Raw genomic sequence first — 14,741 nt, 5'->3', positions numbered from 1 at the left:
ATAGCTGTGTGTTCAATAATTTAAACAAATGAATAATTTAAACAAGTGAATAGTTACACGGGCCGTGAAAGTCTAATTGATAATGATTTTTAAGTGTGTTTTACGTCACAACGGCGCAGATAGGTCTTATGGCAAAGATGGGATAGGAAAGGACCAAGTGTGGAAAGGATGCGTGCTTGAACTTAATTAAGGTACAGCCCCAGCATTTGTCTAATGTGAAAATGGGTCTTGCAAATGATAACATACATACTGTAATTCTGGTAAAATCTCATCTGCTTGCACTTCATACAACCTTTCGAACATATGTGAGTAGCGGGTCAGTATTCGCAGGTATCACACAAGCGTTTCATAACGCCTACATTATCAGATCACATTCTACAAGGATTGGTTGTTTTGTCAATTTTAATACTAGAGACCTGACGTGCTCAGAAGTACATCATGATTAGGGCCTACCTATTTTCTTACCTAATTTCAAGCTGAAGTGGAAGTTTTTTATAATTCAAAATATGATGAGATATTATTATTATTATTATTATTATTATTATTATTATTATTATTATTATTATTAGTAGTAGTAGTAGTAGTAGTAGTAGTAGTAGTAGTACTGTTGTTGTTTTAATGGTTGTTTTCGTTGATATTGTTGTTACAATGCCCTATCCTCAAAATTGTTTGATGAAGAATCAGGGTTGCCATATCGTGGATGGCGAATCACTCACTGGCTAAACTTTCCGTGCACAGGATAAACTTTCCTACTGTAAGTAGCCTATAAACAAAATTGGAACCACGACTTATAACTTCAGTAAAATTTTAATATCATAGAGACACTCATTATGAAAGTCTAAGCTGTTACATAAATCTAGTTATCAATCTATCTTTAACTTAAGAGCTTTTAATCCTGTGAACACACAAGTTTAGTATAAATATGACACTATAACATACCTGTATAAAAGACGCACTATTGAACAAGGAATAATGATACACACTATTAAACAAAGAATTATGTGTTTCGTTCTTAAAAGAACATGATCAGGTTCTATAAAGTCACACTCAATATTTGGAAATATTTACGTTTATTTCTATCCGAACACTTATGAAATTGAAATCAAGAAGTTATCTTAATGAAATCCTGCATTGTCTCTACTCCAGCATACTGATCGGTATCTGATGATGTTTACTGATATCACATATCTAAATATGCCACAGCAGTAAGATATGTCATGCCCAATTCCTGCTTGATTTGACCGTGGAGGGAATTTAGCACAACTACCTGATTTGTGGCCTTTAGATTTTCTCTCTCACACGATATTTAAGACAACGAGAATAATCCCTCGATTCCTTCAACTTTAGATTAACTTTTCCAACTGACTGATGATGCTCTGGATCAAGTAGATTCAGTTCTCACGTATCTTAAATTAAATTTGAAAGAATTATGGCTCATTCAGTATTTGCCAAATAGTCTTGATGTCCTATCAATTTGTGAATTACAAATATATTTGTGAAGTACTTACATATATATATATATTTTTTTGCTACTTGCTTTACGTCGCGGCGACACAGATAGGTCTTATGGCGAAGATGGGACAGGAAAGGCCTAGGAATGGGAAGGAAGCGGTCGTGGCCTTAATTAAGGTACAGCCCCAGTATTTGCCTAGTGTGGAAATTGGAAACCACGGAAAACCATCATCAGGGCTGCCGACAGTGAGGTTCGAAACCACTCTATCCCGGATGTGAGATCACAGCTGCACGCCCCTAACCGCACGGCCAACTCGCCAGATGCAGTACGTATATACAGTTATAACGAGTTATTTAGCCCTCCTGGAGGCCATGAGCGTTAAGGCTTGAAGTCTATATAGCCTATTTGAGTTTCGATGCCGAAACAGTTTTTACCATCAGAATGTTGACCGGCAGGATAGGGGAGGTGGTGGTTCTAATCACTAGACTGCGTGCCAAAAGCCTCGATTAAATTCCAAACCTCTCCGCAGTGTTCACAAGGAGTGAGTGTATATGACGCTGTTGGTTGATCGTCCGTCGGATGGCGGTGTAAAGCATTGAGCAGACCCCTGGGTGCTATTCGACAAGAGTGGGCTATATGTCGGCACCGGGATTCCTTTATTTTTTTTGCTACTTGCTTTACATCGCACCGATGTCCTATGGCGACGATGGGATAGGAAAGGCCTAGGAGTTGGAAGGAAGAGCGGCCGTGGTCTTAATTTAAATGAAAATGAAAATTGGAAACCACGGTAAACCATCTTCAGGGCTTCCGACAGTGGGATTCGAACCCACTATCTCCCGGATGCAAGCTCACAGCTGCGTGCCCCTGACCGCACGGCCAACTCGCCCGGTGCGCCGGGATTCACGCTCTTCCTTCTTGCTATATTGTATAATGTCATTCCTTTCATCTCATTAACTAATCTATTGAGGTTGACGTCAGGAAGGGCATCCGGTCGTAAAAACACTCTACGAAGTTTCTTCGCACGTCATACCCGACCCTGAACAGAAACGGGACAAGTGTTGGACGTACTCATATACGGTTATTTAATGTTACTTTTTGGTAAATAATTTTGAATAAGCCCAGTCCGGCTCCTTGACTGAGTGGTCAGCCTACGTGCCTTCGGTTCAGAGAGCCTGGGTTCGATTCCCGGCTAAGCCGCAGAGTTTAATTGCGTATGATTAATTCCTCTTGCTCAGGGATTGGTAGTTTGTTATTTACGTACAAAAAATCGCACTGATAACCACAACAGAAATACGCCATAGTGAATACGTCCCTCCACATTGGACTGGCGTCAGGAAGGGCATCTGGCCGTAAATCTTGGCCAGATCTACATGAAGAAGCTACCTCAATCTATGTTAAAAGAGACCAGGAAGGAGGCGAATAAGATTAATTTAGAATAATCGTTCATCTTAGGTATATTCCTGAGAATCTGATAAAAGTTATTGTAATCCTTATGATATTATCAAGGAATTTTGATCGTGCTCCATCTGGTGCCCTTACCAACAAGAAACGGACTAAACATTACTTGCCACGGAATTCCAAGAGAGCGCGAGAGAAGTGAAGGGAACCAGTAGACGTGAAGTGTTGTGTATTTTCCAGGAAAGCCGTGCAAGTTTCCTAGAACACGTGCTTGTTATCGTGTTCTCATGTGCAGTGTGATAAAAATCTGGCCTTGAGTAGTCAGCTTACAATCTCCGGACTTCATGTCAATAAAATGAACAGAAGAAACAAGGTAGGTATTTGAACGCAAATCTGGTCACGTAAACATTGATACTTCTTCAGTAACAGATGACCTTCAGAGTATTTTCTTTTCTCTGGTTTCCATACTATATCTCGTGGACTCACGGTGAAACCTACTTGGTTGAATAAGGCAAGTGTCAGCTTCTTCAAATATCCTAGGTTGAAACCCAACAGTTAAGCCCATTATGACAGAGCTCTGAATTCACCACACACTTAACCCTTAAAATGTACAGTATTGCGTTTGTGCAAAAGAAAATTTACCTCCTTGCTACGCATTCCCTTAAACAGTTGAACATTGTTACCTTTACTGTACTAGTTGTCAAAAGTTTGCATTTATGACTTCTTCCTTGGAAATGAACTCGCTACATAGCACTAATGTAGTAATAATTGAACAGTCTTTCACTTCAAGCCTTTTCGTGTTAATTACTAGGAGTAAAGAGTCAACTTAAAACAGCAAAGGCAGAATCAGCTCGAAAATTGTAGTTTATATCACATCATCCATGAGAATGGACATTCCCTGAGACTGAAGCGTAATAATAATAAGAAGAAATTTCCTCCCCCTCCCCCACCATTTCAGTAACTCATTGCGTCCTGAATAATTCTCCTGCTAAGTACCATTGCTCTACGCTTCTGAATTTGGGAGACGGAGAGGAGCTGGTCCGGACCGTCGGCTGTCCTGAGAAAGGCTTTCCGTGTTTTTCCATTTTCCTGCACTAAGGCGAATGCCGGGACAGTTCCTTGTATAGGCTACGGTCGTCTACCCTCTCACCGTCTCCGCACATCTCCTTTCCCGAAAGAAATCCACTTGCCTGAGAGACAGTGTCACCGTCTAGGTGGCCCACCTCCCCCTTCAGGGGAGAAATGAAAACATTTAATAGCAGTAGAATAAATGAATTCGACAAGCGATCAACTTATTGCAGAATGAATTTCGACAACACTCCATTCGCTACAGCATAAATTCCATATATATTTAACTCACTCCATACTGAATCTCTCTATTTCTCCCTTCACTTTGAATTAATTATTTGCCTCATTTCTGGACTAGTTTCAATCGAATTTCTCTTATTGCAGACAGAGTTTATCTTACGCTTTTGAATGTGAAATAAATTCGTTACATGTTTCTCTCACTACTTTCCCCTGTGAGTGGAGGGGGTAGAATAACATCCACGGTATTCCCTGCCTGTCTTAAGAGGCGACTAAAAGGGGGACCCACGGGCTCTTAACTTCGGAGCGTAGGTTGGCACCCTTAGCTGAGTCTTGGGCGTCTTGGCATTCCTTCCACTTACTTGTGCCGGGCTCCTCACTTTCATATATCCTATCCAATCTCCCTTGGTCAATACTTGTTCTCTCTAAGTAGCGTTAATAGAGAATGCTTGCCCAGCTATACTTCCTCTTAATTTTTTTTTTACTAAGGGCTTTACGTCGCACCGACACAGATAGGTCTTATGGCGACGATGGGAGAGAAAAGGCCTAGGAGTTGGAAGGAAGCGGCCGTGGCCTTAATTAAGGTACAGCCCCAGCATTTGCCTGGTGTGAAAATGGGAAACCACGGAAAACCATCTTCAGGGCTGCCGATAGTGGGACTCGAACCTACTATCTCCGGGATGCAAGCTCACAGCCGCGCGCCTCTTAAAATAATAATCACTACCACCACACTCTCAGAACTGAACTAATTTACTTTACTCGCAGTAAAATAAATCGATCAATTATTACCTCATTGTAGAATGAATTCATTTTACACTCTACACACCGTACAATAAATTTGACCCGCATTTACCACATTGCAGACCGAAATACTTTTATACTATTTTAACTGTAGAATAACTTCTTCTCATGTTTACTTCATGTCAGAGGGAATTTTTCTTCTCGTCCACTGACAGTAAACAAACATATTAAAAGTTTATCTCACTGCAGAAAGAATTCCTCCTAGGCACGATTAACTGTGGATTGATTCGTCATATGTCTACATTATTGCAGGGTGAATTCCTCTTCAGCTCCATTCAGTTTAAAATCAATTGATTCTTTGTTAACAGTATCTCAGACTGAATCTGACTTACACTCTACTCGCAGCAGAATACATTTGTCACGTGTTTCCGTTATGTTCTCTAGAAAGTTGGCTCTCATGGATCTCAATGCTTGAATCCTAAGGAGAGCTCATCTTAAATTATTCAGTAGTCTAGAGTTAGTTTGTGTTTAAGACGAATAAATACCCAACAGGACGCCTCCGTGGCTCAGGAAGCAGCACGCTGGCCTCTCACCCCTGGGTTCCGTGATTCAAATCCCGGTCACTCCATGTGAGACTTGTGCTGGACAAAGCGGAGGCGATACAGGTTCTTCTCTGGGTACTCCGGCTTTCCCCGTCATCTCTAATTCCAGCAACACTCTCCAATATCATTTCATTTCGTCTATCAGTCATTAACCATTGCCCCAGAGGAGTGCGACAGGCTTCGGCAGCCGTCACATCTCCTATCATTCATTCCATTCCTGACCCGGTCAAATGACTGGAAACAGGCTGTGGATTACTGTTAAGTACCCAGCATATTTTTTTTTCTCTTGTTAGTATGATTCAGAGAATCTATTGTGAAGAGCAATCAAAGATCCTGTAAGACGTTTTGTCTTACTAGCGAACATGTTTTCTCCAGGAGCATGAAATGAAAGATATCTCACTGTAACCACCTAGAAATTACACCAAAGATCGTAAATCACATCGATACCCTGCACCTGGTGAGTGCGGAGTGATGACCACAGAACACCAGCTGAGTCTAACATTGCGTTCACTTACTTGCTCCCTTTTACCTTTTTATCTCTCCTGTCCGAACTGTTTCCTTCTGACGGTTTGCGAACCATGGGATACATTTCTTCTTAGCGCCTTTTATACTCCTTCTCTTTCTCTATCCGATATTTTTGTTCTCCAAAATAATTGACTTCTTTCTTTCTCACTTATTATTAGTATTAAAATGGCTTGATAATCACATTAATTTTGCCCTTAAAGCAGCAATCAAAACCACCATCGTAACGGAGCTCAACAACCTTATGATTTACAGAGCAGTTCAGTATATATACATTAGATATGTTGATACTCACCGACGTCAATATTCGATTCAGTGTCGAAGTAGATGACCCTCTTGGTCCTTCCACAATGGCTGGAGCACTGAGTGATTAGGAAGAAGAGGAGAACTCCGAAAAGTAACACGCACTGATGCATTCTTATAAGTCTGTAAACAAAGAGATTGAATAATTTAAAATAAGCAGTAATTAAATATTCAGAACTGATTTACCCAGAATCATATCAATGGCGACATGAAAATACCTGTCGTATATCAATACGATGTGGGCGAGGAGATGTAGTCACCACATTGCTAAAGATTTGGGCTAGGAATTTAAGGCAGTGATAAGGTATAATGCAAGGGTGTCTCCACTGACCCCAGAAGTGTTTTCGTGAATGAATGGTCAGCGTCGTGACCTTTGGTTCAGAGGATTTTACTCTCTACTGGGTTGGAAAATTTCATTGCGTCTGGTTGACTCCTAGGATTTGGAAACTGGGTGTCTGTTTTTCTCTCAATACATGCCTCTTTGTACACACACAACACACCACACTACCAACCAACACAGAAACACTTAAAAATTAATACACCACTCCACATATGGTTGGAGTCAGGAAGGGCATGCGGCCGTAAAACATGGTGAAGTACAGATGTGCTACACAATTCACACCTGAGAACTTACCAGGATCAGAGGAAATATGCGGAAGAAGAACAGGTTTTAATGCAAAGAGTATCAAGTTTTGCTTTTAAATTTACAAAGCGTCGTTACGCCTACGGAAACCGCTATGTGATAGCGTTGTTGGAGAAATACTGACCCGCAGCACATATATCATAAAAGCGAGAATTCTTTGAAATTATTCGCACAATATTAGACTTTAGATGACAGAACCTTACCAGCCAAAGTTCTAAGCTGAAATATTTCACATAACGCAACGACCGTAGATATTTGACGTACGAATTGTACCAACCTCTAATATTTATGCAATTCTTCTCACAGAAGAGTGGAACAGGCAAGATGTTTCTTAATTTGTGAAGTGAAATGTTCGATAAATCTCCATGTTTCTTGAAAACATTTAAGAAAAGATTAGTTAAGCAAGTGATAGGATATCTGCTACCTGCGCGACTGCCCTAAATGCAGTTCAGTGATGATTGATTCAAGGAGGCGAATATCAGAAATCACAGGTAACTTCTGGCGGCCACAGTTGGCAGAAGAGAGGCTAAGTGATGAATATGGGAGGGGATTATGATCAAAAAGTGAAAGGTATTCCGATTAATATGATTTTTTCTTTACGTCACACCGGCATAATTAGGTATGGCGATGATGGTATAGGAAAGGGCTAGGAGTAGGGAAGAATCAACGTGGCCTTAATTTGGTACAACTCCAGAATTTGCCTGGTTTGAAAATGGGAAACTATGTAAAACCATCTTCAGGGCTGCCTATAGTCGGGTTCGAACAAACTATCCCCGAATACAAGCTAATAGCTACCTACCCAAACCACACAACTATTTTCTCGGTCCCATATCTTTATTCTGGCCCTTCTTATGAGCTAGTGAAGTTGTTGCAGTTATCAACACGTCTATAGAATATATATTGCTACTCAATACACTCAAATGTCGTTGATGGAGACCGATGAATACGAGCCTGTCTAGTAGTGATGTGAAACTGGACCTGCCAAAAGCAATGTTTCCTAACGAAGAGATAAATATCAAGTGATGTGTGGCAAGGATGCAAAATATATCACGTGCGCGACAAGCAAACATTATTTTGTCATATCGGACAGTGGTCCATTCAGCAAAGGCTTGGTAATGAGGGAGATATACCATACGTGTTATAGAGTTACTCGCCGCGAGATTGTGAACGCTAAGTAGTACCAAAGGTACCTGGAACATCATATTCGTCGCGCTTTGCGAACGAAACGGCGGAATTTTCGTTAAAATGCTTCCTTGTCGTTCGTGAGAAAACTTGCTGTAACAATGTTTTAACTGTGACCAGGTTACTCAAACGGTGGAGGTAGGAGGTACTCAAACAGCCTTCATAACACCTAGACATTATCGCACAAGACTTCGGTCTGTTTACCGAACTAAAAAAAAAAACACTGAAAGGATTAATTTTCCACGCTAGATTGCTGCCCAGCAAGAAGAACTGGAAAAAAGCCAAAGTAAAGCAGCACACTTTAATCTGAGTGACTTCCGACAAAAGTAGTGTTGCAAACTTTGTTCTGGGAAGACTTGGGAGTAAGGAGAAAAGCTGCTCGATTAAGCGGCATGTTCCGAGCAGCTGTCAGTGGAGAGATGGCGTGATATGATATTACAAGACGAATTAACGTTATTGGAGATTTTAAGTGCAGGAAATATTAAGGTATGAAAAAAAATTGGAATTCAATAGGACAAATTGTGGTAAATATTAATTGATAAGGAGAGGAATTGGGGATTGCAAAATTTCTCAAGTGAAATGTTCGATTAATTTCCAAATTCCGTGAAGTAATTTCAGAGGCAAACAAGTGATAGGGAAGCTTCCACCTGAGTGACAGCCCTAAATGCATATTAGTGATGACGGATTCACGAAGAGTGAGCATTAAAGAAAAACACGGGCAACGTCTGAATGCTACAGTTTCTGTAAGACAGGCAAAGAGTTATGAATATAGGAGGGGATTATGATCAAGGAATGTAACGATGTACCGATTTTAACAGTTTATTCTTTTTTTTACAATTTGTTTTAAGACGCGCCGACACCGATAGTTCACATGACAAAGATGGGATACGAATGGGTTAGGAACAGGAAGGAAGCAACCGTGGCCTTAATTCAGGTATATCCTCAGATTTTTCCTGGTGTAAAAATTGTAAATCAGGGGAAATCATCTTCAGGGCTGTCGAGAGTCAGGTTCGAACCCACTAGCTCAGAAATGGAAGCTGATAACTACGTGAACCGAACCATGCAGACACATTCACATGCACGCAGATAAATGTATTCCAGCAGTCATTCATAATTCTTCCAATATTCTTGTAAAAATTTAATGTTGCAAAGCAGCCAACTGGTAGACTGCTATTAGCTAATTCATTACCATTGTTCTCTGAGACAATTGAAGAACTATAAAATGCACCGCGAACAATAGGTGCAGACAGGAATAATGAAGCAAAAGTGGTGAGGTGGAGAATAAAATTCTGGAGGACGCATTATTTGCAGGGATTGGCATTTACAAACCAAGGTTCTTGTAATCAGTGAAATAATGGAATGCACCACAGACCTCATATAGACAACATACGGTATTATTTACGGCTCTATAAATGTAAAGGCCAAAGATTTAGACATTTTACAGAAACTCTGACGATTCCTTGTGAGGAATATTGATTTGTTGATTTGTTAGCCAAGCTGAGGAGCTCAGACGGTAGAGAGCTGGACTTCTTAGCTCGTGTTGGAGTATTCGATCCCAGCTCCATCCTGTGGTGTTTGAAGGTGCTGAAATACGGAAGCCTCTTCTCGGTGTATTTACTGGCATTTAAAAGAACTCATGTTGGACAGAATTCCGGCACCTCGCGTCTCTGAAAATCGTAAGGATAGTTAGTAGAACGTAAAACCAGTAACACTGTTATTGTCCGGCCCCGCGATGTGCGGAGCAACGCGTTCGCCTGTCACCCGGAGGCCCCGCGTTCGATTCCGGGCCGGGACAGGGGTGTTTAGTTGTAAATGATTAATATCCATGGCCTGGGGACTGGGTGTTTGTGTCGTCCTTAACGTTCCTTTTCTCACATTCAACACTCTGCAATTCCACAATTCCAATTACACGCAGGTTCATATCACATGGTGCAAGTAGGGGAAAAATATCTCTATAGGTCGACGCCCCGAACAAATAGCTTAAAAACATTGTTATTAATGTTATTGAATTGTCATTGGATGACTGCGGCAGTCGAGATAATTTGCTAATTATATACAATTAGGTGCTAAAGACATTACGTTCAATACAGCTGCGACATTACTCTGGTGGAATTTATTCTTCGAACTGCATAACAATATGATCGGTACACTCTCCTAAGAAAAAACGAATAGACAACGAGTTTTGAACCTTCGGAAGATGAGGTTTTGGACGATAATAAATGCAACTGAATGAGTAATTGTTAAAATTAATGTGTGTTACTTTACAATTGGCTTTAATCAGCACTGAAACAGATAGGTCTTATGGTGACGATGGGATAGGAAAGGGCTAGGAATAGAAAAGAAGAGACCGTAGTCTTATCTAAAGTAAGCCACAACATTTTCTGGTGTGAAAATGGGAATCCTCGGCAGAACATCATGGCTACGAGCAGGGCAGTTTAAGGCCATTATCAACCGAATGCAAGCCGAGAGCTACGTCATGCAAACCGCCCAACCACTCGCTCCGTACACAATAAATCACTTCCCTCTTCTAAAATATTCAAGATAGTATCACTATTACAAAATTGTACCCGCTTGTTTGTTTATTAAATTTTGCATCGAATTGCCTTTGCCATTCATGGACATAATAATACCAAAGAAGTTAACTACAGCATCAGAACCTAACCTCTCTGATGAAGTAGTTCCATGAGATTGTCATTGGACGTCACTGACGGTCTGAAATCACGCTTTTGTCAGAAGTCGATGTTTTCGACGTGGCAGTGCGAAACGGAAAGTAAGTAGAAATTTTCGACCCTTGCGAGACCTAGAGTTGAAACGTTAATGTCCACAATCTACCAGTATTCGTAGGTGCGACAGTGTAGATTTGTGCTGGTTAATGTTGACGTAGAACACCCTCTCCTGTGGATCATCTTGATGTAGTACATCCCAAAATCTCGCACGAAATTCTGCTGACGGCGTAGCATGCCACTGGACTTGTGACTTGGCGTCTACACCCGCACCCCGCGGCTTGTTTCATCATAATAGCGTGTAAAATTAACGCTTGGCTCAGTTATTATTACACTCAACAATGGAAAGCATTAAATGACTGCTGATAATTAAATTACAATTGCACGGTTGTATTTATTACATCATGTATAGCTTCCAGCACGATATTCTTGTCAATGCAGTGTAAAATGTGTTCAACTAGCTCAACACTAGCTTGATTCAAGGTTAAATAACCCCTTAAACGGGACACTCATCGAAAATACAGTTCAGCATCAGCCCTTTAAGTAGAGCCAATCTGTTGTTATTTTCGATGTTGATGTGCAGACAAGAAAACCGATCCTTCAGTTGACCGTAACCATCACTTCATCAAAGTACAGCCCGGATCCATAGCTGAGTGGGCAGTGCCTTGGCCTTCGTTTCTCGGAGTCTCGCGACTCAGAACATGTTCACTGCTGATGGGAGACGAGAACGCTCAAGTTAAGGGAAACCTAAGAAATTCCCATATGACATTATTTTGGGAAAGTCAGTCGTTTTAACATGGACATGGTTTTGGTCTGGAGATCTACCTGTAATCGCGTCATCAATTTAGCGTAGAGAATTTTGTGCGGACAGAAAACCGAGACCGTGGCAACCACACCACCAGTGTTCGTCATCTTCTAGCCGGTGGGGTGGGGGACGGAACCCACTGGTACCGGCGCGATAATGCGCTCCTCTGCCAGTCTTGTAAAGGGTATGAAGGTGATAACTGAGTTTAGATAGTGAGAGCAGGTTTCTAATATAGTGAAAGAGAAGGGAAAATGGTTTAATTATTGCAGTGTGTATGGTCGAAATTTTGAAAAATGCATTCTGACAGTTCTTAGAGGGAGATCCTTTTACTGCTTGCTTGGGTGGGAAGAAGCGAGTAGGGGATATGGTTGCCATGGAAACGTGGTCGTGACCACTGCTGTTGCCATGGAGAAAAGCCTGCTGGCCGGGTCGAGTTGCTTGAAGTTTCCAAATCTCTAATTTCTGAGCGGTCTGAACGAACGAACAAGTGCGCCGAAAACGAGGGGAAAGAGAGCGGAATGAAGGAATTTGGTAGCACCGTGCAATTGCGCGTGCAAAACTCCTCCCTCCAGCCCTATCTCTCAGAATACTTCTTTAAATATTACGGGTATAGAAAAGGAGAATAAAGATTGTGAAGAGAGAACAGATAAAGTTTGGTTTGCGTGTTAAAATAGCGGACTTGTTACTATTGTTGATGTAATGTGTGAGTATTGAATGTATGGATCGTCGGCAATTTTGTGGACAGCGCCGGTGGTGACGTGGTTGACTTATATTTTAAAAAGATATATGTGTGTGCGTTGCTTTAGCGGCTACAATACGAACACTGCTTGTCGCCGGTATTCGCTAATTATTTCGCGAGTGTGAGGTGATATGTACACTTAACAACAGTTTAGGTGTTACAAGAATGGGTTTACAAGGGTTATATGCGCACCGCCTTGTTGATCCTTGCGTCAGGTGCTTCGAGAGGTTGGAAGGAATAATGGCTAATTGTAGGCTGGGAAGCCTGCTATTAGAAGTGAGGAGGCAGGGCTGGGGTTGTACTTGGTGTTACTGATTATCTAGTTGTACTTCCCCTTGAAACAAACAATCACCACCACCACCACTGGTAGGGTCTTGGTCTGTACTTCTTCTTGAGATGGGGGTCTTGACGGAGGGAGGGGTTATTGTCTTGTAGGGACTTGCCTTATGTTGGGGCGTATTTGGATGGAAATTACATGTAATAATATGAGCTGGATAAAACTATTGGTGTCTGTATGGGTAAGAAGGGGACTTCCGGTGCCTGATGATAGTTTTGGGGGGTGTGGGTGGCTAGATACGAGGAAAAAGTGATCGGGAGACTTAGAATAGGTGGAGGGAGAATGTGAGGTGGGTAGCGTGTTCTTTCCTAGTGTGCTCTAATTGCTCTTTTGGTAAATGGGCAGCCAAGAAACGAAGCTGCATGTTTGCACTGGCAGTTGGCACACGTCGTCTGGTCCCGAGACACCTTGCAATCAGAGTGGTGGTGTGAGCCACCACATTTGTTGCAGCGGGAGGCTTCTGTGCATGAAGCAATTATAGTACTGGCTGACTATTGGCGGTGTGTAGCGCCTTGAGGGCACTACTATTAAATGTTTTCATTACTCCCCTGAAGGGGGAGGCGGGCATCCTACACGGTGATGACGTCTCTCAGGCCAGAAGATTTGTATCGGAGAAGTAGATGTACGGAGAAGAAGAGAGGGTTGACGGCCGTGACCTATACTAGGAACTGTCTCGGCATTCGCTTTAATGCAGGAGAATGGAAAACCACGGGAAACCATTCTTAGGACAGCCGACAGTGGGGACCTGCCCCCCTCTCCCGAATACAGAGGCGTAGAGCAAGAGTAGAGCCGTGGCCATCCCTCCTCTGCTCGGTTGGGCGGTTGGAGGCTGCCTTCTATAAAGAGTAAGTAAAATTGGCGCTGTGTTTTAATCGAGTATTAAAGTCTTTCACCGGCGTTTCGTCTAGGTCACAACAAAGCCCCTTACATACTGTAACGCCACCGAAGAGGGCATAATTTTCCTCATAGTTATGTATGTTGCGAATATTTATGGCCATAAGATGGTGTGCTAAATCAGCGGCCATTTTGTTGAACGTACAACTTGATAGATGGGGCTATCTTGTGACATGGCATGGGAGTGTTATGTACTGGATCAGCTGCCATATTGCTGGATGCCAAACATCACAGAAGTACAAGTATGAAGGATCAGTTCTCCACCTAATCAATACTTTATTTTATATAGTGTCAATATTATTTACATAAAAATACAGTACCTCTTAAGGAAATTCGGTACTAAGTTACTAGACAGGCATTCTCTTAAAAATGTTCTTGATCACAATCGCTATTTTAATTTTCAGGTTCTGATATCTAAACGCAATGTTTTTTGCCTGGTTGGCTGGGATACTATAATCTTATCACAGAAGTAATCAAAACCCTTCTGAACACTGCCCGTGATGGAGATGTTGGTAGCAAATGAACCCGTCTTCTTTAAATCGGAAAAATAAAAGTCGCGTTACGAGAAAGATGAAAAAATTAAACCACTTTTCCCTTTACGACAATCGAATGATCATGTACATGTCTCTCGGATATGGTTATCCATCAATGGTTGCTAATTTCAGATGACCACCAGTCATAACACACATTTATGTCAAAAGCAGTCGAAATGGTTGTGACGTTAACTTTCTTTCTTTCTTTCTTTCTTTCTTTCTTTCTTTCTTTCTTTCATTCATTCCTTCTTTATTTATTTTTCTTTCTTTTTCTTCCTTTCCTAAACCTTATTCGATCCCTTAGACTCAGCGTGAGACTTTGGGTCGGGGGATACAACTGGGAAGAATGACCAGTACCTCACACAGGCGGACTCACTGTTATGCTGAACAGGGGCCTTGTGGAGGGATGGGAAGTTAGGAATGGATAGACAAGGATGAGGGAGGGAAGGAAGCGGCCGCCCCCTTAACTGGGGTACCATCCCGGCATTTGCCTGGAAAGGAAGTGGGAAACAACGGAAAACCACCTCAAGTATAGCTGAGGTGGGAATTGAATCCCTCTCT

The 14,741-nt window shown here is 41.7% G+C and overlaps 1 protein-coding gene across 1 annotated transcript in view; it reads right to left on the bottom strand.

Moving 5' to 3' along the window:
• LOC136877093 (uncharacterized) overlaps positions 1 to 14,741 on the bottom strand; it is a 901,324-nt gene that overhangs the window by 765,619 nt on the left and 120,964 nt on the right. The window contains exon 2 of the mRNA XM_068228539.1: positions 6,317 to 6,447. Within this exon, the coding sequence (XP_068084640.1) occupies positions 6,317 to 6,447 (131 nt within the window). The remainder of the gene's footprint in view (positions 1 to 6,316; positions 6,448 to 14,741) is intronic.

This window comes from Anabrus simplex, chromosome 7 (genome assembly GCF_040414725.1).
Source record: "Anabrus simplex isolate iqAnaSimp1 chromosome 7, ASM4041472v1, whole genome shotgun sequence".
Taxonomy (NCBI): domain Eukaryota; kingdom Metazoa; phylum Arthropoda; class Insecta; order Orthoptera; family Tettigoniidae; genus Anabrus; species Anabrus simplex.
Note: the sequence above shows the minus strand (reverse complement) of the source record. Positions and strands in the feature narration are given on the sequence as shown.